General features: G+C 52.8%; 1 protein-coding gene across 2 annotated transcripts; it reads right to left on the reverse strand.

The window, feature by feature from the left end:
• Positions 1–239: 239 nt before the first annotated feature.
• Positions 240–27,859, reverse strand: CHAF1A (chromatin assembly factor 1 subunit A). Of its 2 annotated transcripts, none has more exons than XM_060094521.1 (15): positions 27,683–27,859; positions 25,149–25,199; positions 22,992–23,857; positions 16,333–16,389; positions 13,624–13,853; positions 13,434–13,494; positions 13,031–13,099; positions 10,136–10,362; positions 9,497–9,665; positions 9,258–9,338; positions 8,750–8,842; positions 7,758–8,010; positions 6,604–7,094; positions 1,288–1,384; positions 240–717 (listed from the first exon to the last, which is right to left on the reverse strand). In XM_060094521.1, exons 1-15 carry the CDS (start codon positions 27,732–27,734, stop codon positions 617–619), a joined length of 2,898 nt encoding a protein of 965 aa, XP_059950504.1. In that variant the 5' UTR covers positions 27,735–27,859; the 3' UTR covers positions 240–616. The 2 variants fall into 2 exon arrangements, with proteins under 2 accessions (XP_059950504.1, XP_059950505.1); XM_060094522.1 differs by lacking the exon at positions 27,683–27,859 and adding an exon at positions 27,220–27,389.
• Between the last annotated feature and the right edge of the window lie 104 nt (positions 27,860–27,963).

Consider the following 27,963-nt stretch of genomic DNA (forward strand, 5'->3'; position numbering starts at 1 on the left):
CTCACCTTGAACTAGGTCAGTGGGGAGGTTGAGGATTTCACAACAAAGAGGTGGGACAGCACTTTTGCAAAGCGTAAAGCTTTATACACATGCCACAAGTCTATGCGTGGCGGAGAAGGGGCAGCGGGGTGGGGAGCGGACACCCGACGGCACAGAGCGCTGGGATCGGGCCCAGGGCAATGGACGCACCACTCACAGAAGTGACGTGTTTGAAAAGACGACAGACATGCTAGGTCAGGCTAGACAATAGTTTATACACATCCATGTCAGGTCCAGGTGCCACGCCGCACCCGAGGGGCTTCAATTCATTTACAAGCATCGCATCACAGTGCCTGCCAGGGGTCCGGAGAGCACAACCAGGCTTTCCCCGGGCAGGTCATCACACCACAATAATGCTTTATTAAGGGACAGAATAATATGCAGCTTTGGGGGGGAAATTTTTACAAATATCAAGAAGAACTAATCAAGCATCCTATATAAAACTTTCCAAACTTCCAGGGAGGTCTGCGAAGCAGGACAAAGTGCTCTTTACACAGGAATCAGGACTTTCAAGTATCTGAGTGGCATTGAAAATACCCTAACCATTCTACGTACATACATGGGCCAGTCGGGGCGCTCAGGAGGGGCCGAGCGAGCTGGAGGCCACGAGGCTCTCACTGGTGTCCATTCCCACAGACCCCCCAGCTCCAGGAGTTGTTCCACACGGGGCCTGGATGTCTGCAAAGCAAGAGAGGGAGGAGCTTCAGCCGCCGTGTCCGCTGTGGGGCCGGGCAGGCTGCCCGCTCCTCACTAGAGCTTTGGCTGCGTCCACCTCAAGCCCGTGTGCTTCCGTGGCACTTTCCAGCGGCTTTACCCTTGACCTTCCAGAGCAGGGGAAGCCCGTGGCAAAGATGAGGAAAGTGGGCAGCAAGGCCCTGTGGCTTGCTGGAGCTCATGCTGCCGAGGATGGCCGGCCTGGGGCTCACTGCCCCTGGGAAGCTTAGTTCAGAGGCTGCCCCTCACCAGTGCCGGCGCCCCACCCCGGACCCTCCCTCCCTGACACGGCTCATCACCACCAACCTTCAGGTCTCTGGTTTCCTAAATGCAGCTTTCAGACCAGGGCAGGCGGCCCAGGGCCTGGGCTGGAGCCTACTGCCTGCATCACCATCAGACCGGCCCGCCCAGTGCCTTCCAGGGCCTCCTCACTCAGTCCCCGTTAGTCAAGAGGCGAGCGGGAGAGTGACCGTAACCGTTCTTCCCTTTCCTGCCAGCCTGAAGGAAAAGAGGAGGGTTTGGGACCCTTCTCACCCCCAACATCCGAGATGTCCATGATCACACAGTCGCCTTCCTCCTCCTCCTCCTCCTCTGTGTCCGCCTGGAAGCCGTCCAGGTCCCCAGCTCCGACCTGAACAGACAAGGTGCACGGCCGTCAGCAGCAGCAGACAGGGACGGTGTGACCCCTCCCGCCACCCGCTTCCCTACTCCTGACCTCCTCTGCCCATCTTGGCAACAAAATCTGAGGAGTCTGTTTGACGGGTTATGATCCAAGGAAACTTTGGGGGAGTTCTCTCAAATGAACTAATTATGTTCAGATTTCTGAAAACTACCCCCATCGTTATTTACCTGATTACAAAAATAATTTGTTTATTGTTTTTGAATTAGAACTCTGGGTTTCCGGTTTGGTTTGAAAGAGAGATGGATAAAGCACACACTTTCTCTGAATTATTATTTGGACTAAGTGGCTGAGAAGTTAGTTGGTCAGTGTTTTCTTTGCTGCCCCACAGCTTCATCCCCTCTGCCTGATGCTTGGTAACTCTCTCCCTCTGACTGAGGCTCCAACCAGTTCTGCCTGTGAGGACACCATCTGCCCTCTGTGGACAGGGGTTGGGAGGGGTGGGAAGGCTGTATGGAGGGTAGGATTTACAGTGAGATTCCCAGGCTGTTTTCATTGGCTTCCACCAGAGGGGACAGAGAGACAGACTGTGGAAAGTAACAGGACCGATTTTATACATCACCCATCCACACGCGGCTCGCACTCTGTACATGAACAAAGAGCCAGCAGAGGCGGTGGAGTTGGGGCTACTTCCGCGGGGAGGCTATTTCTCAAAACACTCCTGGAGTTCTTCTGCTACAGAAGTCTCCGTTTGCCTGGAAAAGGGACGACAGCACACCGGGGCTGTCCGCCTTGCCCACGGTCCTCCAGCCTGGCCGGCAGACGGGGCTCAAGCTCGCAGCCCCCTCAGTGCTAGTGTAAAAGCTCCACGCTGGGCTCCTCGGGCTGGGAGCCACCGAGGCAGGAATGGCCCCAGGCAGGCAGGGGCACCTCTGGGGACGCTGTAGGCAGTTTCCAGCTACCTGTTTCAAGAGAGCTGACTGGCCAAGACGAACAGACAGCGCAGCTCTCCCCCGCGCTGCCCTGGAGGTACTGGTTTGGGTTGGGTGAGCAATGGGACAGATGTGTCTCTTGGAGCTCTTCCCCAGCCCCTGGGCCCTCCAGACAGGAAGCCAAGTGCAGACGAATGAGGAATTCTCGGAGGAACCACCGCCCACAGCCCCGCAGGCACGCGACAGGTTTCAAGTCTCTGAAGTGAGGGTTCAGGACGGCGCTCTGAGTCCTGCTGTGCTGAGGGCCACGGGACAGCTCGCCACGCTGCTGTCACTACTGCAGGGGAGGGTGCAGCGCCGGAAAGTGAGCCTCCAGAGTAGGAAGACACTGAACCACAAAGCATGGAGACTGGAAAGGGCAAATGCAGCCCCTGCCCATGTAAAAATAAGACCAAGGCTGAAGGGTTGAGCTGCCGTGGGGCCGCACACACACTTGGTGGCATAACTGGCACCTGACCTCAGCCTGTTCAATTCACTAGATCATGGTACCTTGTAAACCCATAAGGTAGCATGGCTACTTTGAACTCTAAATGAAAAGATTTTAGAATTCCCACAAATTGAAAAAGCCCAACCCAAGCTAAACTATTCATGTGCATTTACAGTTTAGCAACAATTACCCCCAAGCGTGTGGAAGGATCAGTTAGTTAGTGGCTTTACCAAAACGCAAGGGGAAGCATTCCCATGCTCCCAGGCCTCCTCCAATCCCAACCTCAGAAACTTCCATCCGTGGCTCCCACTTTATGCTGGCACCATGAAGCACAGGCCCTGCTCAACGCACACCCAGAGCTATCCTCCCACCCACCCTTCCAAATCAACCAGCATTTTGTCGGTCAACGTCTCATTGAACCAGCCTCTCTTGCAGCTGGGGTGGCTATGCCAGAGCATTCCAGCCAGAAAGATAAGGTGGAAGTCTGCCACCCCTCCAGCCAAACGGGAATCCTTCCCAGGGTGGGCTTGGCCATCCTCGTCTTGCTGGCTGGAGGCGCAGCAGCCGTTCTGCCACCATGAAGACAAGGCCACAAACTAAAGCAGGAGGGAGCACGACAGGAGGTGCCTGGCCCCGGACGACAATGTTCACAAGCTCCGGACTTCTTGTTGCTGGAGACAAACTCCCATGAGTTTAAGGTGACGCAGGGGGCTTTATACCTGAGGCCTGCACAGTCCCAGGGGACCAAGTGCTGTCACAAGCAGGGTGTCCCACCTCGAGCACTCAAAGGAGCAGCGGGGATGACTCCCCACTGCCCTGAACAGCCGGTGCTCTGAGCTTCCCTTCCCAGGATGCACCCATTGTGCTGGCCCACGCTGTGGTCCGGGGTCCTTCTCACAGGATTCCCTGAAAAGGAGCTTTTAAACTGCAGACTTTAGCACCTACCCCACACCCACTGAATCAGAACCGCTGGGGCCAGCACACCCAGAACCACCGGCTGTGTAGCCTTCCGTGAGTCCCCGCCATACCGCAGAGCCTCTTCAAGAACTGTGAACGGGGAGAAGCCGCACTGACTGCTGTTCACGTGTGTCTCGTGGGATGAAAGGCGTCACTGACTCTCATGAATCAACCCCTCTCACTTGGGGAGGGGCACCCAGTTTATGTGGGAGCATTTTCTCGTTCCTGGTAGCTCAGTAAACAACGAAGCACCAATGAAACGTAAGAATCCACGTCAAGTGCCTGGCGTGAGGAAAGTAATAAGGGCTAAACAGTCGTTTTCCGCGTAGAGAAACATAGGCAATGTACACGCGTGGGGACGGCCACACCAGGAGAGGAAGAGCAGAGAGGGGCTCAGGAAGACAGCTGTGTCTCTCGCGAGAATCTAAGGGAGGGCTGACAGGGACAGGAGCCCACGCACACTGCTTGGATAAGGACACTAAGGAGGTCTTCCAGACCCAGCCCCTTTCAAATGGGCTCTCTGGCCAGTTTCAACCAGAGCAGTCACACTCGCGGTCCTGCTAAGATTGTCTGGCTAATGACATCGACCGTGAAAAGGCTCTGCGGCTTGAACAAATAACAGATTGTCTTGGGTCGAGGCCCAGGGAGGGAAGTGTTTGTGGGGCTGGGGCCCCCAACTCCTCACCAGGTGGGCTCCCCCAGTACTAAGCTGTGTCCACAGGCCTCACAGGGACAGGGGCTGGAGAGTGGCAGGAACAGCCGGCATTACCACACCGGACGGTTCTGACGGTCCCTCTTGCTGTGACAGTTTAGGAAGCAGGTTTACGTCGCACCCAAGACCTCATTGGTCTGTGGGCCGCAGGGAGAAGGCTAAACGTCACTCCAGGAGCCGTTGCCCCCCCACCCCGCCCCCGGCCTCCTCACCCTGATGGCCACACACTAACTAACAGCAGAGGAGCAGGGGGCGGGGGTGGGGGCGGACGCGGACACCGGCTCCCCTCTGTCTCCGTCACCACCCAGCCTTCAGCAGCAGCTCCTGGAGTGGCAGCACCCCCGAGGAGAGCCCAGGATGTGAGCGGAAGACCCAGCTCCTCCTCGTAAAATCAAGTCTCCCCACATCTCTAGGTCTGTGAGATGCCTGCCTCAAGTGAGGACCCGGTGGGCTTCCCTGGTGGCGCAGTGCTTAAGAATCCGCCTGCCAATGCAGGGGACACGGGTTCGAGCCCTGGTCCAGGAAGATCCCACATGCTGCGAAGCAACTAAGTCCGTGCACCACAACTACTAAGCCTGCGCTCTAGAGCCCGCGAACCATAACTACTGAGCCTGCACGCCACAACTACTGCAGCCTGCATGCCTGTGCTCCGTAACAAGAGAAGCCACTGCAATGAGAAGCCCTTATGCCGCAACAAAGAGCAGCCCCCGCTCACCACGACTAGAGAAAGCCCATGTGCAGCAACAAAGACCCAAAACACAGCCAAAAATAAATAAGATTTTTTAAAAATTAGAGGCTTCCCTGGTGGCGCAGTGGTTAGGGATCCACCTGCCAATGCAGGGGACACAGGTTTGAGTCCTGGTCCGGGAAGATCCCACATGCCGCAGAGCAACTAAGCCCATGAGCCACAACTACTGAGCCTGCGCTCTAGAGCCCGTGAGCCACAACTACTGAGCCCGTGAGCCACAACTACTGAGCCCACGTGCCACAACTACTGAGGTCGCGTGCCTAGAGCCCGTGCTCCGCAACAAGAGGAGCCACCATGCTAAGAAGCCTGCACACCGCAACAAAAAGTAGCCCCCGCTCGCCGCAACTAGAGAAAGCCCACGTGCAGCAACAAAGACCCAACGCAGCCAAAAGTAAATAAAAGGAATAAAATCTATCTTTAGAAAAGAAAAAAGTGAGGACCCAGTGCTCACACCACAGGTTTCCAGTAAGAGTAGCTACAAGAATAGACTCATTCACGCCCACATTCCAGTAAGAGAAAGAACAATCAAACGTGGACCCAGGCCGAGGCTCGGGCCCCAGCCTCTGGGTGTCCAGGCAGCACTGGAGACTTCACTCTGGGGACCAGCGTCTCTCAGGAAGCCTGCCCACCACCAGGCAAGGGCAGGCCCCTCGCAACACGTGTCCCCACGGGGCCACGTGCTTCCTCCTCCACGCACTGTCAGGCTGCAATCACGTGGCTGGCTGTCCGCTCCACCGACCCCCATCTGTGTCTCCCATTAGATGGTGTTTTGCTCACCACTGTCTACAAGGCCTAGCAGGGTACCTAGTGCACAGCAAGTGCTTAGTAACTGTGTTAACTGAGTGCAAAAACTAAATAAAAGCCACGACATGGAACATTATTCAGCACTAAAAAGAAACGAGTTCTCAAGCCATGAAAACACAGGGAAGAAGTTTAAAGGCACACGACTAAGTGAAAGAAGCCCATGGAAACATTAAACGGATGAGTGGCTGCCAGGGGTTGGAGGGAGGGAAGGATGAATAGGTGGATCGTGGGGGTTTTTAGGGCAGTGACGCTATTCTGTATGACACTGTAATGCTGGATACAAGTCCTCATACATCTGTCCAAACCCACAGGACGCACAGCACCAAGAGTGAACGCTAGTAAACCACAAAGTCTCAGTGACAGTGACGTGTCCATGTAGGTTCATTAGTTGCAACTGCCCAGAGCACAGCTCTGGCTGGGGACGCTGATACTGGGGGGAGGCTGTGCATGGCAGGGGCAGGAGGCACACGGGAAATCTCTGTACCTTCCCCTCAATTTTGGTCAGTTTTGTCACCCCAATTTTGCTGTAAATCGAAAACTGCTCTAAAAAGAAAGATTGTTAAAGATAACAAAGCCGCTGCGGGGTCTCACCTGCCCGTCATGCCGGCGCTTCTTCATGAACTGGGTGATGCACATGCTGCCCACCGACTTCCTCTTGAGCGAGACAGGCGTCCCCTGGCTGGGCCCTGCGGCGGGGATGCTGCCACTGTCCTCCCTGGTGGCCGAGGGCACTGTGGTGACGTAACTCCACTGGCAGGGCACGGGCAGGTGCTCCTGGGCAAAGCTCTTTAGCACCTGTGGGTGGACGTACCAGCACATCCTGTAGTCGGGTCTCTTCTCATATACCGAGTTCTCAGAAATAATCCGCTTGAGCCTGGCCTTGGAGGGGACGGCGGTGTCCTCGCCGGCGGTGGGGGTCTGTGGGCGGGAAGGGCCAGGGCTCGGGGGGCTGGCGGCGCTGAGCTCAGGGCTGCCGGCGTCCTTGCTGAGCAGTCCTCGGCGGCAGCACTCCTGGAACTCCCGGATGATCACCTTGCTGCCATTCACGTTCCCGTGCAGCAGCGGGAGCAGCTGGGCCAAGACTGGCAGGGAGGGGGGGACGCGTGGATGAGACTTGGGGCGGGATGGGATAAACGTGGCACCTGGGTTCCCCAATCTGTCACCGAGGCCGAGAAACAAGGTCAGCTTCGGGTGGCCTTTTTTTCCCTTCTGGTTTTATTGCGATATAATCAACACACGGCACCATGTAAGTTTAAGGTGAGCAGCAAAATGCTTACTGACATCATGAAATGACCAACCATGATAGGTTTAGTGCGGGTGGCTTTTTATGGGTGGACTTAAGACACATGAACTTGCTCCAGAAGAGATTCTGAGAGGCCCAAGCCCCAGGAGGCAGGACTCATTGGGATAAACTGTCATGTCTCACTTCATGTGCCTGTTTCCTTAATAACAGTCCTCATGTTCTCCTGGGTAGCAGGCCCTCCCCCGCTTTGAAGAGCTAGGGATGTGTGTGCTGGTTGGGCAAACGGGACGACTGAAGTGGCTGCCCCGTGCTGCTCCCGTGAGTGTCACAGAAAGCACACATGTGCTCAACAAGCGCTGGCTTTGGCTTTTTTTTTTAAGAACTTCTGAATTACCATGCCACGTGCCTAGGAAGTCTCCTGCCTGCCCCAGGCCTGGAACTCCCTGGGCCTGGAGGAGGTGGGAGCCCGAGCCCTCCGTCCCCACCCGTCCCCGGCACTCACTCTGCTGGTCCCTCTTCTCTCTCTTGGAGGCCTTGGGCGTCTGCTCCTCCTCGGGGGGCGCGGTCTCCAGCAGGCAGGCTGTGAACTGCTGCAGCACCTTCAGGTCAGCTCCGCTATCCCTGTCGGCCGCCCAGACACAGCCGATCTTCACGGGCTGGAGGATGCGGAACCTCTTCCCCTTGGCCAGAAACTCGTCCCACTCCTTGGCCTTCAGTTTCTGGCGAACCTTGTGGTTCTCCGGGTCGGCACACTCCTTGCAGGTTAGAGAGCAGACGCTTGCTCAGGGTCCCCCTCCCCGGCACCCATGATCCCAGCCTCTAGGGCAGTGAGAGCACGTGCAGGGGCAGGCCAGCGAGGAACAGCGCCCACCCAGCTTCCAACCCCCGACGGGTGATGAAACAGGCAGAGAGCATTTTCGGATTGAGCAATAACTGGCACTTTCCCCCATTTGGTGCCTTAGGTGCATCTGCCCCCTCTGGCCATCCCCGGGTAGTCACAGGTATTTTTTATTACCTCGCCAGTAAGCCTCTTAACGTCACTGTGGGTTTTCTGGTTAACGTGTGATCCTGAAGCTGAAATCACCATGCCCGGCCCTCTCCCACCCCAGACTGGTGCCACTGTCTAAGGCAGATACACTGCGGGCCCAACGAGACCTGTCTGCCTCGTTGGCTGGAAACGTACGAAGAACACAGGCCCCGCAAGTCTGGCTCTGAGACAAGTCACTCCCGCAGTGGCATCAGCCCTGTCAGCTTCCCCACTACCCAAACACCACAACCCGGCAGGCCTTCGGAGCCCTAGAAATGGCTCCCTCAACAGTCCCACCATCTGGCAGAACTGAGAAAGCTGGGGGGGCGGGAGTGCTGAGGCTCTGAGGCTGTGGGGAGCGAGGTCCATGAGGAATCGGCCGTGGGGGTGGACTGAGACCTATGTCACCACCCCCAGGTCGGCAGCCACCAAGCTCTGGACCCGTTCCCTCCCCGTTCACCCCTCACCTCGGTTACTCCTTCATCCTCAGACAGGTACCCATGGGGCACGAAGAAACCATCATCCTCATCCTCATCCTCTCCCACCTCATCATCGTCATCCTCAAGAAGAGAAAAAAGTACGTTCATGATGTGTGGAAACAACACATGCTTCACGTAAAATTTTAACCTGTGAACGTCTAAGAAAGAAAAAGCCTCCTACTGCTTCCAGTCTCATTCCTATGCACACCCTGAGGGATCAGCCAAAATCCCATTACCCAGCCCCATTGTGCTCCAGCGGGGGTGGGGGTCAGGCAGGACACAGATAAGCAAGGCCCAGATGTAAAGCAGCGGGAGCGGCGGGCCCCTTGGGGAGGCAGCAAGCAGGCGGGCCCGTCCAGAGGCAGGCGGACGCTGCCGCGTCCACCGCCAGGCAGGTTACTGCCACCCAGTAAGGTTTTCCCGGAACAGCCGTAAACCCGGACGCTGTGTGTGACGGAGCCCGCCCGGAAGCCAGAAGCAGCCCAGCCACGCTCACCCCTTCGCTGTGGGAGAGGGACTCCCCCGGCTCGTCCTCCTCCCACTCCTCGTCGCTGTCCACCTCGTAGTCAAGGAGGTTCTGAGGGGGCAAACACACAGTGGTCACTGTCATCCTCAGGGCGGAAGGGGAAGGCAGAGCACGAAGGCTAGAACACTCAGGGAGCTCCCAGAGCCCAGTGACAAAGGCACACTGGGAAGGAAGCACAGAGGGTCGGGAGCAGCTGCCCGCACGCTCACCCGGTCCTGGGCCCAGGGGTCCCTCGGGTGGATGACCGTCGTCTTCCTGTTCCACGTCCCCCAGTAGGCCGGCCGGTGGTTCTCGGAAAACTGCAGCAGCTTCATCCTGCCAAACCTCCTCCTTTCGGGGACGCCGTCCACTTTGCTGCTCTCCACGATCACCACGTCGCTGAGGGGAGAGACTCCCGCTCAGAGGCCCTTCTGTGGTGCGCCCGCCCACCACCAGCGGCCTTCCCCCCAGGGCGGCCCCACCTGCCCCAAGGCAGGCTAGTGTTTACTCCAGGGGCGTGGCGCGAGGAGAGGGAGAAGCCCGACTGTCCAGCAGCTGCCCCACAGCACGCACCAAGGCGGCGTGTGACGGGTAAGATGGCAAGAGTGGGGGAATGTCCCTGCCCTGCCGGGAAGCCAGCACACACACACAGCCCGCCCTCCAAAGCAGGGCTTTCTGCGAACCTGCCGCACCCAGGAGACTCCAGAGGCTCAGGGGAAGCCGCCGAGTCTGGGGCCTGAGGCCCGGGAGGGAGAGAACCAACCAAGGCCACGGGACACAGGAGCGACCAGAACGCAGGGGTCTGCCCGGGCCACCCAGGGCTCTCTGACATCACCAACGGGCAAACGGCAGTCTCCGCCGGCACTAACCTGTTAAAAAGCTCTGTGTTCTGGTTACAAACCACGGTGGGTCCGGACCTGAGGGGCTGCCGGCTTTTCAGATCTTTCAGGAAGGAGAATTCGCCACTCTGCTGCCGGAGGAGCTGGTCTAACTGGTCACAGAGGTCTTGGTCGAAGGCGGTCCGACAGCGAGGGGCGAGGACCATGTGCTCTTTGATTTCAAAAGGGGCAAACTTCCCACAGGAACCGGCCAGGGTCTGAAATGGAGAAGGGGCATGATGGCACCCCTACTGTGACAGACCCGCACACAGCAGCGGTGAGGAGGAGCCGCTGGACGCGAGGCCCGGTGCTTTCGAGTCGCCCAGGTTGGGAGGTCAGAGGAGACGCGTACACAGGCCACACGCTGCTTGATGGCATTTACGTGGGTTTCTGGAAAAGGCGAAACTACAGGGCCAGAGACCGTGTCAGCAGTCACCAGGGCTGAGGTGGAAGGAGGGAGCGGGGGACGGAAATGCTCTACATCTTGATGACGGATGTGGCTGCAGGGCCCTGTACATTGTCAGAACTCGCTGATCAGTACTCCTGAAAAGGACGGATCTCACTGGATTTTTTTTTTTTTTTTAAGATAATTAGACCTTGATGAACAAACAGAGACCTAGGAGAGTGACCCGCCACACTGTTACAAGATGACTCGAAACAGAACTGAAGCCTGACGTGAACCTGAAACACGGGTGTCTGTATCCTAAGAATCCTTCTCGGTAAACCCTGGTAGGTTTTTTTTTTTTGGCTGTGCCGGGCAGTATGTGGGATCTTAGTTCCCTGACCAAGGATGGAACCTGTTTCCCCTGCATTGGGAGCACAGAGTCTTAACCACTGACCCTCCAGAAATTCCCAACCCTGGTAGCTTTGAGTTCCCTTCTTGGAGCTCCTTCAGCATCATGAATGTCTGTGTCAGCAGATCCCGAGGGTGGCAGCAAGTGAGGACAACATGGGGGGTCAGGAGGAGCGTGTACGTCTCTGTGGTTGGGTATAAGAAGGCCAGCCTTTCACTCCAGCAAGAAAACAACAGCTGAGGCCAGCTACCCTCACTGTGGGTCGCATGGCAGGGTCACCCAGGGAACTGTTGAAAATCCTGATGCCCAGGCCAGGCCCATCAGATTCTCTGGGATGGGATCCAGGCTCCAGTGATTTTTAAAGCTCCCTGGTGAGTCCAACACACAGCCGAGGCCAAGAACCAGCAGACTGTCCTCCTCACTAAAAGCTGCTGGGAACATTGGGTATCCGTACGGGGAAACACTAGGGCCACGCCCCAATCCACGGGCACAAAGAATTCCAGCTAAGCTAAGGAACTAAATAAACATAAAAAAACAAAACTTAAGCTAAAAAAAAAAAAAAAAAAACCTGGAAAAAATTAGAACGTGTCTATAACCACAGGATACATAAGGCTTTCGAAACAAAAGCCAATTACGATAAAAGAATAAAAATGTTCAGATTAAAACGAAAAATTTCTGTACAACGAGACACCATCAACAAGTCAAGGGGGAAGGAATGGACTGAAGGAAGTATGTGTAGTGTATCCCACCAAGAATGAAAACCCAGACTATATAAAGAGCCAGAGATAGGGGAAAAAGCCTATCCTATAGAAACATGGGCAAGAAACAAGAACTGGTAAGTCACAGAAAAAGAAATAAAATGGCAAGCAAACATGAAAAGATGTTCAACTGCAATGAGAATCAAGGAAAAACGAAGTGAAACAAAGATACGTATTTTTCACCCAACAGGTCGGCAGTTATAAGAAAATTCGTCACATCCAGTGCTGGCAGTAAGTAGGCGGAGAGGACGTATTTTGACGCACTGCGGGGACGGGAGACTGTCCATCAGCATTTCCTGCTGGGAGGGCACTTGGACAATAACAAATACAACTCTGTCAATGTTGTGTCCCCCAGACATAGTGGCAAGTCCGCATCCCAAGAGGTGTGCTGGTGACATCCATGCACCGTTTGGGGGGATCAACAGGGGAGGGGGATATCAACGATGATGCCACCCACATCACGACACTTTATGCAGCAACAAAAAAGAATGGAGAGGCCAACATGGCAAGAATCCAAGATAGGACTAAGCAAACAAAGCGGTAACATAATAAATTCATGATTTGTTACCTACATAAGCACACAAATATACGAAGGGATGCACACGCCCAGAGAAAGATCTGGAAGGACACCCTTGCATCAGAGGAGGTGGGTCACACCTCTGGAGCATGGAGGCAGGTCTGGGGTCTCCACAGGCAGAGGATGGTCTAGAAGGTGACCGGATGGCAGATGGGGAAGCAGAATCCTGTGCTGAATCCCACATGTTTTATGCTCAACCTTGTCTCCTATGTTGAGCAGAAAATCTCCAAGGGTGAGGACCGGGTCTTCCTCCCTTACACCTTCCCACACGGCTCCCAGCACAAAACTGTTGATGAAGCAACCTCTAAACACTTGGCAGTTTTAGCAAACGTGCCACTTTTTGCCTTTTTGAGCACACAGTGAATGACAAGGTATCGAACCTCCAGACCCTACGAGAGATCAAAGCTCCCTGGGCAAGCAGAGGCCCCTCTTGATGAAAGCAGAGCCAGTGGGTCAGAAGACGTCTTTTTATTTTTCAAAAGGAACAGCCCGGGCCTCCCTGGTGGCGCAGTGGTTGAGAGTCTGCCTGCCAATGCAGGGGATACGGGTTCATGCCCCGGTCTGGGAGGATCCCATATGCCACGGAGCGGCTGGGCCCGTGAGCCACGGCCACTGAGCCTGTGCGTCCGGAGCCTGTGCTCCGCAACGGGAGAGGCCACAACAGTGAGAGGCCCGCGTACCGCAAAAAAAAAAAAAAAAAAAAAAGGAACAGCCTGACAAAGGCCAAAAGTAAAGCCAAAGGAAGCCAGCTGCTCACCTTGGGGGCCTGTGGAGTCTTTGGTTTCTGAAAGAACCTCGTGATTTCTGCTTTCTCGGCTTTAATGCGCTGCAATGTAAGAGAAGAGGAGGATGAGGAAGAAATGAAGAGGAACTGTTTTAAAACATGCAAAAGCCCCTAGAACTGAACCCCAAGCATTTTTAGGTTGAAAGCATTATTTTGATGTTAGCTCTCAAAACCCACAAGCGGGTACCAGGCAGTTTCAAAAGGTCAGAGCTGCAGAAGGACCGGGATGTCAAGCCAGCAGGCACATGTCAGTTCTTGGGCCCCCACCCTGCTTCCCACTACCTCCGGGACGATATCCGATATCCAGCAGTAGTCAGGCAAAAGACCCCGCTTCTCAAACACACAGGAAGATGCAAGTTCTGGGAGAACATGCTACCTTTTCTTCTTCTCTCAACCGTTTCTCCTCTTCCTTTTTCCGCTTCTCCTCCAGCTTAGCCCTAAGAGACATCAAACTCAGTTTCACCAACCAGCACAGGCCTGGCCCACGCCCCGCAATCGTCCCTGGACAGGGACGAGGCTGGGCATGGGGAGGGGGAGGGGAGGGAGGGGAGGGGCGGGACACGCACTCCAGGGCCTCCTGGCGCTCCTTGCGCCGCTCCTCCTTGCGCCGCTGCTTCTCTGCCTTCTCCTTCTCGTCCTTCTCCCGCTTCTCGCGCCGCTCCTTCTCCTTCAGCTCCTTCTCCTCCTCCCTCTTCTTTCTGGCCTCCTCCTTGGCCCGCTTGGCCTCCTCCCTCAGCTTCTCCTTCTCCTCCTTCTCGGCCCGGAGCTTCAGCTGCTTGCCCAGGCGCTCCTTATCCTGCACGGGAGACGGTCCACAGCTCAGCCCCACGGATGCCACGAAGGGCCGCGCCAGCGTCCGGGGGCGGCCGTGCGCAAGCGGAGGGCAGGCACGAAGGAACCAGCCCCGGGAGCAGCCTGCTGGTCAGCGTCCTTACAAAGAGGGGGCTTTTCAGTCCATTACATTTCCTTCTGTCATGAGAAAGGCGATGAGGGTTAGCCAACTGCCACAGGACCTTCTGGGCAATTCAAAGTAAGATGCGTTTAAGACACCATCTTCAAACGTGGGATGATGGTCAATTTTTACTTAATTAAAAAAAATTAAGTAAGCACCTCTAGGCTGCCTACGCCGGGTACCTGCTCTTGGATCTGAACTGCATTTATCTGCTCAGAAAGCTGTGGTGAAATAAAGACACAAAAACACCCACAGGTTTTGCCTCCCTACCTTCAAAACAAAAACATTTTCCTTCCCGTCCCCCCAAAACTATTCCAGACAATAGGGTTTCTTTTCTTTCTCTTGAAATGGGAGAGTGGGATGAGACAAGGAGGGGGAAACTGACAAGCAAGTCTTAAAAACGGGGGGAACTGAGACTTCCCTGGTGGTGCAGTGTATAAGACTCCACGCTCCCGATGCGGGGGACCCGGGTTCAATCCCTGGTCAGGGAACTAGATCCCACATGCATGCCGCAACTAAGAGTTCGCATGCCACAATTAAGGAGCCCGCCTGCTGCAACTAAGACCCGGCGCAACCAAATAAATAAACTAATTAATTAATTATTAAAAAAACAAAAACAGGGCCTCCCTGGTGGCGCAAGTGGTTGAGAGTCCGCCTGCCGATGCAGGGGATACGGGTTCGTGCCCCGGTCTGGGAGGATCCCATATGCCGCGGAGCGGCTGGGCCCGTGAGCCATGGCCGCTGAGCCTGAGCGTCCGGAGCCTGTGCTCCGCAACGGGGGAGGCCACAACAGTGAGAGGCCCGCATACCGCAAAAAAAAACAAAAAAACAAAAAAAAAAACAAAAAAAAACAAAAACAAAAAACAGTGGGAAACAGATGAGAACACATTAAAAAATAAAAGCAAAAAATTTTTTTGTTTAATCTTTACAGCTATTTCTCAAAAGAAAAAATTCTATCTTTAAAACCATTTCTCAAAAAACCAAAACGAACAAACACTTCTTGGCATCTGAAAAGGTCAGGTGTTAAGAAAGGACCCAGAGTGATCTCTATGACTACGGCAGTGCCGTTTCATCACCAGCAGGAGGAAACAGCTAGTTTTCTTGGATACTCTTTAAAGCGGGAACATCTCCTTTGATCACATCAGTTCCTCATTCCAAAGAATTCGTATGTGGCCTGGGGCGCTGGGTTATAATATAATTTTGATTTTGTATTAAACAAGTTTCACCTCCCAGACTGAAGGGCATTACCTTCTAACATAGCGCAGGGTAATTCTCAAGGACAGGAACCACCAAAGATGGGCTTCTCACCTTTGGCAGAAGCCCGACAACTCAGCTTTTGGTATGGGCCTATGATCATGCCCTTGTCCCTAGAGAATATCCTACCCTCTGCCCTGATCAACCTTTGCTCGCTTCACAAGAGCCATGGAGGCATGCTGGTAGAGATCTGAGAAAGTCCTTGCCAGGTACCCTCCGCACGTGACTCATGGGATACCTGAAGAAGGGGCTGGTCTGGATCGAGTAACTGAGTAATGAGACCAGCCGCGAGTGCCGGGTGGTGAGGAGGAGTCTCTCCCTGCTAACTACGAGGACAGGAGGCTTCTGGAATCAGGCCCTCCCCACTCCCGCCCCGCAGGTGCCCATCTCTGAAACTACAAAGAAGAATGAGATAAACTCTAAAAAAGCCATCAAAATCTGACCCACAAAAATCGAACACAGCCATAAGGCAGACGGCAGAGCAAGTGCCTGGTAAGCGCACAGCCAAGGGTCATCAGCGCCCCTTCCGTGAGCTGGTCGGGGAAGAAGTCCATGGCCTTCTCTGCAATTCATCCATTAAGGAAGAAGGCCCCTGCACTGCTGGGTGTGAAACGTGCTGACCTCCAGATAACAGAATGGAAGACTCAGCAGGCAACCACTAAACAGTAATCACCCATCTGATGTAGGGGCCACCACGGTACGGCGCCTGGGAAGGGATGGAACTTCAAGCTACACGCGTAGGAGGCTGGGGCGCAGGGAGAGCCACTGGGTTCTTTTTAAGGCAATTTTAAACTACAGTGGGGCTGCCCAACTATTACGACAGTCAGTACTAATTATAATAAGAGCTTAGAAAAGCCTACGTGCAAAACCTTAGGATTCAACAAACCTAAAAATGGTGCAACCCATAAGCATGAGGCCCAGTTATGCAAAATGAAGCAAGAATCAAAATAATGCTCAGAACAAGCAGGGGAGAGTGAAAACCGGGCCAGAGAAGGGCAAAGGGCTTTGCTTCCTATTTACTGCGAAAAGCGCACCAGGGGAACTTTCTATTTCAGGGGACATGTCTTACTCTTTGCAGTCTCATCTTGTTCTTCTCTGCAGAGCCTTTGACCAATTTCTTACTTATCTGAAAGGAAAGACATTGATCTGTAAACATGGGTTGTTTCTATCACTTTAACACGTTTAACATACCGCACAGTCCTTGGGGAGGGCAAGGAGGAAACAATGTAAAACAACAACAGTGAAAACCTCTCCAGGTAACCAGTTCCAGCAAACAGAACCAAAACTTCTTAGTTGGGTCATAAACTCCAACGCATGTGGGGATAAAAGGGGAGACCGGGAGGCAGATAACCAAAAAACGTAGGAGGCCAAGCTGGAAATAAGAAGCCACAGCCAGGGCCCTTGGTGTCAGGGAGACACAGAGTGGTAGGCCTGTAGGCACCTGGAGAGGAGGCGCCCTGGCCACAGAGGACGGAGTCTTACAGGCACGCAGCCCAGCACTGCTGCTGCCCCTTCTGCTTCTCCCCAGAGAGGCTGACAGTGGAAATTTCCTGTGAGTACAGGCACACCAACACAACGCCATTTTCCCAACAGCATTTGCTCCCTTTGTGTCTCTGTGTCACATTTTGGTAATTCTCACACTTCAGACTTTTTCATCATTATTATACTTGTCATGGGGATCTGTGGTCAGTGACCTTTGATGTTACTATTGCAAAGATAGCGACTTGCTGAAGGCTCAGACAACAGCGTTTTTTGCAGTGAAGTATTTTTTAATTAAGGTATGTGCTTTTTTCAGACATAATGCTACTGCACACTAAATAGACTACAGTACAGTGTAAATATAACTTTTATATGCACCGGGCAACCAACAGATCCACATGACTCACTTTATTGTGTTACTTGCTTTACTGTGGGGGTCTGGAACCAAATCCACATTATCTCCAAGGTCTGCTGTAATGTCTACAAATCAACACCCCGTGAGTCAAGTAAGACACGTGTACGGGCTGGATTCCCATGTTTGTGCCCCCTGCCCAGCACAGCCCTGCTTCTTAGAACACAGAGTAAACGCCCAGGAAGAAAGGTCAGCTGGCCAGAGGTGGTAATCTGGTCTAGAACCCCTGTGTTCTAGAGCACAGCATTCTCTATCGTTCTGCTTCAAACTGAGCATGGGCTATAAGGACTGACCAAGACACATGGCTGGACTCCCTCGCCGTGCTGGCTAAACAGTCCCAGGTAGGAATACGCACAAGGAGTCCAGGCTACTGGCCTAAGCTACCTCCAGAGCAGGGAATCCTGGCGAACAGACCATTCATTGCATGGAAGACCAATGGGGAGAATTCAGACTGGAAAGAAATACCCAGCCGGGCTCATTTTAGACTTGAGGAGGCAGCCAGAAAATGAGACGAGCTGAAAAACCAAAAGCCCATTTCTCTTGAAATTGTCTTGACATGCCAAGAAAACTGTGTAAAAACAGTGCTTCCTCTATCTGGGAAAGCCTCGCCCTAAGACTTCCTACCGAAGAAAACTACAGTTTAAGACATGCTTCTTACTCAGGATGCACCGAGTCCTTTCTGGACCAAGCCTTCCCTCAGGAGAGGGCCGCGCACCATCATGTGAAAGCCATGTGATCGGGAGAGCGCTCAATCCCACCTCACTGCGCAGGCGCCCACAGAAACGCCAAAGCCGTCTTACCAAGGGCTTAAGAAAAAGCATCTGCCGGGCTTCCCTGGTGGCGCAGTGGTTGAGAGTCTGCCTGCCGATGCAGGGGACGCGGGTTCGTGTCCCGGTCCGGGAGGATCCCACATGCCGCGGAGCGGCTGGGCCCGTGAGCCATGGCTGCTGAGCCTGCGCGTCTGGAGCCTGTGCTCAGCAACGGGAGAGGCCAAAACAGTGAGAGGCCCGCGTACCGCAAAAAAAAAAAAAGCATCTGCCTCTCCAGCCAAGCCTGCAGACTTGAGCCCGACAAGAAAGGATTTAACAGCAGGACTTGTAAGGTGCTGTGTCTATATCGTTGTCCTTTGTGTTCAAAGCTGGTAGCACCAGGACTTCCCTGGTGGCGCAGTGGTTGAGAGTCCGCCTGCCGATGCAGGGGACACGGGTTCGTGCCCCGGTCTGGGAAGATCCCACACGCCACGGAGCGGCTGGGCCTGTGAGCCATGGCCACTGAGCCTGCACGTCCGGAGCCTGTGCTCCGCAGCGGAAGAGGCCACAACAGTGAGAGGCCCGCGTACCGGAAAAAAAAAAAAAAAAAAAAAGATGTAGCACCAAACGTGACTGCCAGACCGCTATATGAGGGTGTTTGGGGAGCAAGACGCATCTGTTCGGTCTTGCCCATACTTGTTGAATTTCAGCTGCAGAATCAGTGCCTTTCACAATCTTCCCCTTTGCTGTGAGTCCAGGAATGAGAGAGTTGACGTGACTACCGAGAGCTGGCTTAACGATATCCAACAACCAGAGCAGTTACGATTTTATTTAAAACTAGTATCTCTATTGCTTTACCAGGCACTCGGATAGACCTTACTGAACTGATATAATTTTAATCTTCTTGACCTTTGGCCCAAGTATTTATAAAACTCTCTCAAAATATAGGCCACACATTTTACCGACCTGGAACTCGGCTACCAAAAAACAAGATCCAGGATTCCACAATGAGGTTGAAACACACACATCAACTACCCCAAAGAGTCAAGGCAGCTATAACCACGTCTGTGAGGTAAAATTCCTGCACTTTATTCGGGAGAATCCTAGGGCCCACTCACTCTGATGTGATATATAAGGAGGCCTAATTTCTAGGCCCAGAGCAAGTAAGCAGCAGTAAGTGAGGGGAGGAGAGGTGGCTGTGGACAGGCCCCTCAGCAGCTAGAAACCTGACAGCAGGGGAGGGACAGCAGGTGGAGGGGAGACACGACCCTAACTGGTCCAGGCATGTGGGGATTGAGAGCAGGCAAAAACTGACACGCCCGTTCCTGTGAGCCTGCAGTTCCACTTAACAACTCAGGGAAGCTCATGACAACTATTGTCTGTCAAGGCCAAGAATTAGAGACAACAGAAATATCCATCAAGGAGAATGACTATGCAAACTGCAGTTTATCCACACCATCACAGGACCATCAGCATATGATATAGCAGTTAAAAAGAGATCTTCCTGGGCTTCCCTGGTGGCGCAGTGGTTGAGAGTCCGCCTGCCGATGCAGGGGACACGGGTTCGTGCCCCGGTCTGGGAAGAAGCCACGTGCCGTGAATCGGCTGGGCCCGTGAGCCACAGCTGCTGAGCCTGTGTGTCCGGAGCCTGTACTCCGCGACGGGAGAGGCCACAACAGTGAGAGGTCCGCGTACTGCAAAAAAAAAAAAAAAAAAAAAAAAAGAGATCTTCCCATCCCAATGTAAAAAAATTGCTAAGACACCCGGGAATGAAAAAGAAACATATTTACACTATATGGCCCATGTAAAGAAACAAAAATGATACTGTTTATTCCTAGGGATCTCTCACATACACACCACACAGAGAAATGTAAGATGAAGATAGTGGCAACCTAGGGGACAGAAAAAAGCCAAAGGGGGCTGCAATGTTTCAGTGATCTTTTTTAAACATGGAGAATTTAATACTTGTATAATTTAAATTACCTGGGAGACAGTTCCAGCGTCCGTACAGAGGCAAGCCATAGATTCCAATAACACCACCGTATCCACACAATCCTTTATGGAACAATACTCTTGAGTCATCAATAATGTAGGCTGAATTACACATCTAACTGCAAACAAACTGGAGAAATGGTTCTATCCTAGGTGGTAAAAAGCTCTGATGACAAATAGCCACGTTCTGGCTAATCAAGAGACCCTGGATTATCTCAGAAAGGTATTCCTAAATTGTTTTTCAAAGTCGGACTCTCTAGATACCTGGGAGTACTTTAAAAAACAAAACAGGGACTTCCCTGGTGGCACAGTGGTTAAAAATCCACCTGTCAGGGCTTCCCTGGTGGCACAGTGGTTGAGAGTCCGTCTGCCGATGCAGGGGACACGGGTTCGTGCCCCGGTCAGGGAAGATCCCACATGCCTCGGAGTGCTGGGCCCGTGAGCCATGGCCGCTGAGCCTGCGCGTCCGGAGCCTGTGCTCTGCAACGGGAGAGGCCACACCGGTGAGAGGCCCGCGTACCACCAAAAAAAAAAAAAAAAAAAAAAATCCACCTGTCAATGCAGAGTACACAGGTTCGATCCCTGGTCAGGAAGATTCCACATGCCACGGAGCAACTAAGCCCATGTGCCACAACTACTGAGCCTGCACTCCAGAGCCCACAAGCCACAACTACTGAGCCCGCGTGCTGCAACTACTGAAGCCAGAGCACCTAGAGCCTGTGCTCCGCAACAAGAGAAGCCGCTGCGATGAGAAGCCTGCTCGCCACAAGGAGAGAAAGCCCACGTGCAGCAACGAAAACCCAACGCAGCCAAAAATAAATAAATAAATTAAAAACCAAAAACGAAACAAAGCTCTCTCAGGACACACACACACACAAAATAGAGGACCAGCAAATGCTTAGGGGTTCCAAATGCAGAGATTTTACGATTCCAAGTCCAGAACTAACAGAGCCCAATAAAAACCACACACGACATGGTAATAGGAAACAACCTGTAAGCCTTCAACAAGTGTCTGCCTACAGTCTGGAGAGGAGGAGGAGGAGACAGAGAGGAAAAACAGAAGAATAATAGTATTCCCCACAGTCACAGGGGTCAGGAAAAACTTGGGCCCACAGCAGGGAAAGGTGTGAAAGTCAGGTACCAACCATGAAACCAACCAACCAACCAGGAAATCCAGCACTCCCGAAAGGTGAGGAGCTAAACTGGAAAGCTGAGTGTGTGAGGCTCAAGGTGGGCTGTCTCCGCCAGGCCCTCAGGCACCTCCTGGTGATCATTCCATTTCGCTCTCATACCTGTGTTGTCATCCAAAGTCACGGGGTTCTACTCCCATCCTGTGGGTGACTGGGGTGAGTTCCTGCCACAGGCTGGGTGGCAGGGGTGGGGGGGCCTGAAGGCTTCGCCACCTGCAGTATGAATTATCTGTAAAGCTGTGCGGTAACACTGTCTTCTAGAACATCTCAAAACTCCAAGCCTGGGCTTCCCTGGTGGCGCAGTGGTTGAGAGTCCGCCTGCCGAGGCAGGGGACACGGGTTTGCGCCTTGGTCCGGGAGGATCCCACATGCCGCGGAGCGGCTGGGCCCGTGAGCCATGGCCACTGAGCCTGCGCTCCGTAACGGGAGAGGCCACAACAGTGAGAGGCCCGCGTACCGCAAAAAAAAAACAAAACAAAACTCCAAGCCTGTGTTCAGACCCAGATTGAGTGTCTCAAAGGCAGGATTTCCTAAACGCAGCACACTTGGTTTCATGTGCTCAGATGTTGCATGGCCACTCACGCCAGCGGACAAGATGTAACACTCTTCTGTGATAAGGCCCAATTGCATGGCTTCCCAGTCCTCAGGCTTGGCTATGGGCATAAAAACAAACTTAAAAAAAAAATGAAGCTATTAAGGAGAATGGAAACATGTGTACATGTCCTGCTCTCCAGGTTCACTGGCTGTCATGAGTCATGTGACAAAGTAGCTCTGTAAAGCAGAAGCAGCAGTCTGGAAGGATTCTGAGCAACTGGATGGACAGAACAGAACAAGATGGCTGACAGCAAGGGACTCAAACTCCGATTTTGAGTCTGGGTAAAAGCTCAGATGGAAGTTTAAAAAATTAGTATGTCAGTCTGCCACATTTAGAAACTTAGAAGGAAAAAAGACAACCCCGCTCTTGATTGGTATTTTGTGTACCTAAAGAGGAAGCCGTTTTCCCATTCTCCAATCTCCTCAAGGGGGTAAAAGACAAGAAATGGAATCATCTAGAAAAATAGTCCCTTAGAGATCGAATTTTAGAAAGTAATCGAGGTTGGTGGTTTATGGTCAGATTAAGCAGGTACAGTTAGCAAATGAACAACCCACCCCAGGATCCAATCTTATGTGAGAGCCTGATGTGAACAAACACAAGTGCTACAAAACCAAAAAAAAACCGAAGAACACTGTTCAACATGCTTTGGTATTCTTGACTGATTCTATCAGTTTTACCCACAGGACCTCAAGGACAGCTGAGAACAGAGACATCGGCCACCGTGCCGCTCGGAAGCCAGTAACAGAAACAGGCATTTCCAAAGTCACCTGTCCAGGTCCTTAAACATGGTGCCAGGACGCTCCTGTTCTCGCCATTCTGGGTGAGGTTTTTAAGATAAGCAGGCCGCGCTGACAAGAGCTGACCCTAAAGAATGCCCGTTTTATTCTTCCTGCTTGGGGTCTCTCCACCAACGCTCACTGACTGCTGACAGCAATGGCCCTACGAGTCTGTGTTGGAACAGGAGGCGTGCAGGGAGCTGAAGCTAAAGGCTGAGTCGAGGGTCACAGCCGCCCACTTACACCCATTAGTCACTAAAGTGGCTGAGATGACCAGCACCGTTAATTACGTGAACAGCGCTACCAGGATGGCACCGACACACTGGCGACTCACGGATCCATCAGCATATCGCAACGTACACACAACCAAACACCCCAATGGCTTTCGATGCCGGAAAGTCACAGGACTTGGTCTCCGGCGCCACTTGCTCGGCCACTAGCCATCTGGGGGACACAGCGTCCATGGGTGAAAAGGGAGGGGCCGTACCCAGAAGCCTCTGGATTCCGACGGCACTGATTCGGGGGAGATACTCACTCTGCGGACGGGTGTGGAGGCGGGGAGGGGTCTAGGGTTGCTCTGCTGCTTGGCGGGCGCAGACTGCCCCTCGGGTGAGCTGGTGGGAGAGGAGGAGCTCAGGGACGAATGGCTCAGGACAGAGTCCTCTTCGGGGCTGGACTCCAGTGTCTCGCTCTCGGAGGGCACAGACTGGCCCGGAGGTGTGGCAGGAGGAGACTTGGCTTGGGGTCTGGCAGCCAGGATATCCTGCAGGACAACCACGGGCACCTTCCCTTTGAACAGGATGCCCCTGGCCCCACTCCAGCCGTCCTGGTCCTTCTCTGAGCATGTTCTCAGGCCACTGGTCAGCTCGGGGCAGCTTTGGGGCGAGCCCTTCTGTGCGAGTCCCCTCCTCTCCGCGTCCCCTGAGTCAGCACCCCCTGCCTCCATTTTGCACGGGAGGTCTGAAAGGGCCTCTTCGGGAAACACTAGCTCGTCCTTCTGACTGACCGTTGGCAGCCCCCTGTCATCTCCAGCTTCGTCTGTGACCCCGTTTACACTCTCCTGGGAGGAAGAGGCTGCAGAATTTAGCTTATTGTGGCCCACGGTGCCGTCCGGTGGGCCACCTGAGTCCTCTGTCAAACCGATTATGACCACAGTCTGGTCAATACTGGTTTCGACTTGACTTCTTAAAAAGTTATCTAAGGGGCCCTTCCCGTTGACAAGTTTTGGCCTAAAATCTATGTCGGAGCCCAAGTGACAGCTGTCCTCCAAGTGGTCCAAAGAGGTCTCTAAACCAGGGACATGACCCTGCACAGGAGCACCCTGAGCGCCCCCCATGTCGTCCAACCCGTCGTCGGTCTTCTCCTTTGGGACAAGATTCAGGCGCTTGAACGGCAGACGAGCTGAAACCAAAAGAGAAGGAGGCCGTCTGTTGAGTGAGAGTGTGAAGAGTGACAATCAATGCTTTAATATTCCACGTGCTCAATGAGTAATCGACCTTGCTGTGCTTGGGGGTGGGGGGAATTTCTAAAGTTTAAAAAGGGGTTATCTTCTCATTATGTACTTTTCCAACATCCTAATTAAAAGCAAAAGCAACAAACAAACAAACAAAAAACTGACAAGCTTTCATAGCGAGGACATTGCAAGAATTTCAAAGGAGAAGACACTTTCCGATCTGTTTGAGATTCAGTTCAAATTCCAAAGTTTTTTATTATGGGTGGAAATTTTGTTTGAAGATACGTGCATCTGGCTCTGAAAAGCGAAAGAGATAGATCCATTTGCGGAAAGACTTCGTTCTGCTCCCAGCATCCCAAGCTGTTAAGCTTTTCTTGACAATGAAACAAGTACCCTCCCACTGCATGCCAGCCTTCTGGCTGGTCCCAAGAGATACACAGCAACACCTCAAGAGAGTGAGGAAGTTCAGGTGAGTGACTTCCCAAGGAGTCCACATGTACTCAAATGCCCAAACATCTTATTAACTCTTTTCTAATTTAATAGACTCAACAAACAAGCCTGGATTTGGTCAGTTTATAAAATTATCATGCCCTTGGATTCTACAGTTTGCCCCTAATTCTTTAACCTCAGAAGACGGTTGCCCTTCATGTGATTCCCACCAACACCAAACCTGCTATCAGTTGACACAGGAGAAGGCAAACTGCTACAGGGGAACCAGATAACCAAGCTTTGAAAACCAGAAACCATCCTTTTTTATACAGTCCAGCCACTAACCTGGCCTAAGGGTAAATCCACCCCCCTTTTTACACGAAAGGATTTGGGGACACGTCCTATAAAACGCTGTTCAACCAGGGGCAGCTGTGCCTGCCAGGTCTGGAGACATTAAAGGTTGTCACGACTTGGGAGACGAGGCTAGGAATGCTGCTAAACTCTCCACAGTATACAGGACAGCCCCCCATGACAAAAACATTACAAAATATCAATAGTGCTGGAGTAGAGAAATCCAACTGTAAGGGCAGCAACCTCTGGATATGCTCCTGGCAACAGCAGTGTAACGAAACGGGTTTCCCAGCTTCCAGTTGTAAGATGCAACTGTTTTCTCCCCTTCAGCCCCTTGGAGGCTTCTGCTGGGGACCCCCAAGAGATGGCCTCTGCTCAAGGGGAATGGAAAATATAATTGAGCGGACAATGAAGGATATAAACCAGGAACAAATATTTAACCCATTCCCAGAAAGTTACCTTGTATTAACTTCTTGACTGGAAAAGCTGGTCTGTCTTTGCAATCCATGGCTGTGAATAAGTGTCAAAGGATAAGTTATTAAGTGCTGGAAATAATGAAGTAGCAAACACACATGCAGTACCTACTGTGTACAAAGTGGTTGTCCAGTGTGGCTGATTTCGCCCCTAATCCCACCTCCCCAGGAACATTTGGTGACGTCTAAGGACATTTCTGGCTGTCATGACTGGAGAGAGGGTGCTACCAGCATCTAGTGGGTAGGGGACAGGGATACTGCTAAATATCCTGCCACACACAGGACTGCGCCCCACAACAGAGAATTATCTGGCCCAAAAATGTTAATGAGTTGAGAAATTCTGCCCTGGACACCGTCACAGCTGGTTTTATTTTCCTTGAGCATATCACTCTGAGACTTCTGTGTTTATTTATGTCTCCCCCCCGCATCAGAACGCCAGCTTTATGACAGCAGGGAGACTTGTTCCACACTGTACCTGTGGCACGGGCTCAGGGCCTGGCACATAGTGGGAAACCAATGAACACAGTAACAGGGACAATGAAAAGAAGACTGAGTAAAAGTAGAGATGAGAGAAAACATTGTATCACTGATTTCACCATTCATATAAGCCCAAATCATCCTCCTCCAAACCAACCCCTCCCTACCAACAAATCTGTAAAAGTAGAATAGGGTTTATTTTCTTTCAAAACAGAGTTTATAGAAGGTAATACATCTTAAAGCATTTCAAGCTTGCCAAGTGCTGTCAAGAAGTGATAAGGCAGAATGTTTTCCTGCACGCACACACAAAAAATCTCAAAAAAAGCGTAACAATATCAAAGCTGATGCAGCAATGACTATAAATAGAACCAAATCTTTGGATAAATATCTTCAAATGGCTAGAATAAGTTTAGAAGCTGACACCCGCTAGATCTGGCTTGGAAAAGTCTAGTTTAGTTATTTTGGCCAATCCACATTTTTTTTAAAAAAAGATACATACAAGTGAGTATTTTTTAAAAGCAGATCAGGGCCTTTTAAAAAACTCAGCTGCCCTTAGATGAAGCTGCTCTCCCCACTTCCAAGCTTGGAATATAAGAAAAGTACCCAGGGACTCACATTTTCTTTCTACCCATTTCAAGATATCATTCTCAAGTTTTCAGTTACCAAAAACATGGATTTCCCCCCATCAGCTGAAGGATACATAATCTTTAGCCACTTAAATTTATTTTTAGGACAACCACAAGGCCTTATTGGCATGGCCCTGAGTCACCAGCTTTGATGCAAGTGGAACAGAGGTGACCCGGGGCCCAGAAGCAACCTCAGGTCGACATAAAACGGGATCCCATCCAGGGATTCAGATTGTTCAAAGGTACACATACAAATTAACAAATACTTCTGTATAAACTTACCACTGCTCTTTATCCTGAGATTATATCCCTCATAATTTTAGTTGGCATTAAAACATCCTTCCCTTTTATGGTGCATGGTCAAAACAGATGGTGCTTTAAAAATTTTTAAATTAAAACATGCTTAATGGGTCAAATGACAATCAGTCCCAACTTTATTTATATGAATTCTATGTCTCTTTGAAATCCCGAAGTCTGGAAACAATTAGCACACTGGTTTTCAGCTAGGGGGCCCCTTGACAATGCCTCGGATACATTTTTGGTTGTCGCAACTGGGAAGAAGAGGTTGCTACTGAGATCTAATGGGTGGAGGTCAGGGATGCTGCTCGACACCCTACAGCGTACAGGATGGCCCCAAATGTCAGTAATGCTGAGGTTGAAAAACCCTGAACTAGACTAGTTGATGTCCCTACCAACCCTTAATTCATTCAACCAACCCATCTTTATTGGGCACCTACTATGTGCCACGCATTGTGCCAAGTGCTGGTGGTAAAATGGGAGTCAAGCAGGGGAGACAAGCCGTCTGGTCTTCCTTGGTTCACCACCCCACGTTTGGGGGGCCTGCCAGGAGCCAGAAAGCCCCCTCCCAAGACACAGGAAGCAGAAAGACAAGTCTTCACCATGCATATCCGGCAGCATCAAGAACCCGAGACCCCTACCATCCGGGCCGCTTACCTGGGCTGGCCCTGACCCGCAGACGCAGCTGTTCTGGTCCCCAAGCCCGTGTGACCCCGGACCTCAGTTTCCCCACCCGGCCACAGGGCCGCTGCAGGTTCCAACTTGTCCAGGGGACACAAACGCACTCGGTAACCTGCAAACCCCTCCCTTTCGCCTCCCTGGGCTTCAGCTTCCCCTCCTGGCCACACACACACCCGTCACCGCAAAGCGCTCTGGAAGGACAAAGTGACGCAAAAGTGCCGGAAAAAAAATGGTTGCGGCTGCAACAATAACGTCAAGGAGGGTGCCCTTCGGACTGCAAGGCCCTTCCTCGGGACTGCTAACGGCTCCACGGACCGAACGCCAGGCGGGGAGGAGCGGGCCCGGGGCCGGGAGGCCCGTCCGCCCCCAAACCGCCGCCTCAGCCCGCACAGGCCGCGCGCCGCGCCCCCGCTTCCCCTCGGCGTGGGCCGGAACCGACCTGCGGCCGCTACGCGGGCGCCCGGCGCCCCGCACTCCGGCTCCTCCAGCATTGCCCCGGCGGCGTCTCGAGCTCCCCTCAGGCGGCGGAGGCGCGGGCTCCGCTCAGGCGGCCGCTGCTGCTCGCCCTCCCGCCCGCGCCGCTGCTGCCGCGGCCGCCGCGCTCGTATTTGGCGGGAACCGCGGCGACCCCCGCGGCCCACGCGCGGATTGGGTGAGGCCGGGTCACGTGACGGTCCTCCTCGGGAAGAGGGGAGCTCCGGGAGCATCCTCGCGAGAGCC

Source organism: Mesoplodon densirostris, chromosome 3, assembly GCF_025265405.1.
Source record: "Mesoplodon densirostris isolate mMesDen1 chromosome 3, mMesDen1 primary haplotype, whole genome shotgun sequence".
Taxonomy (NCBI): Eukaryota; Metazoa; Chordata; class Mammalia; order Artiodactyla; family Ziphiidae; genus Mesoplodon; species Mesoplodon densirostris.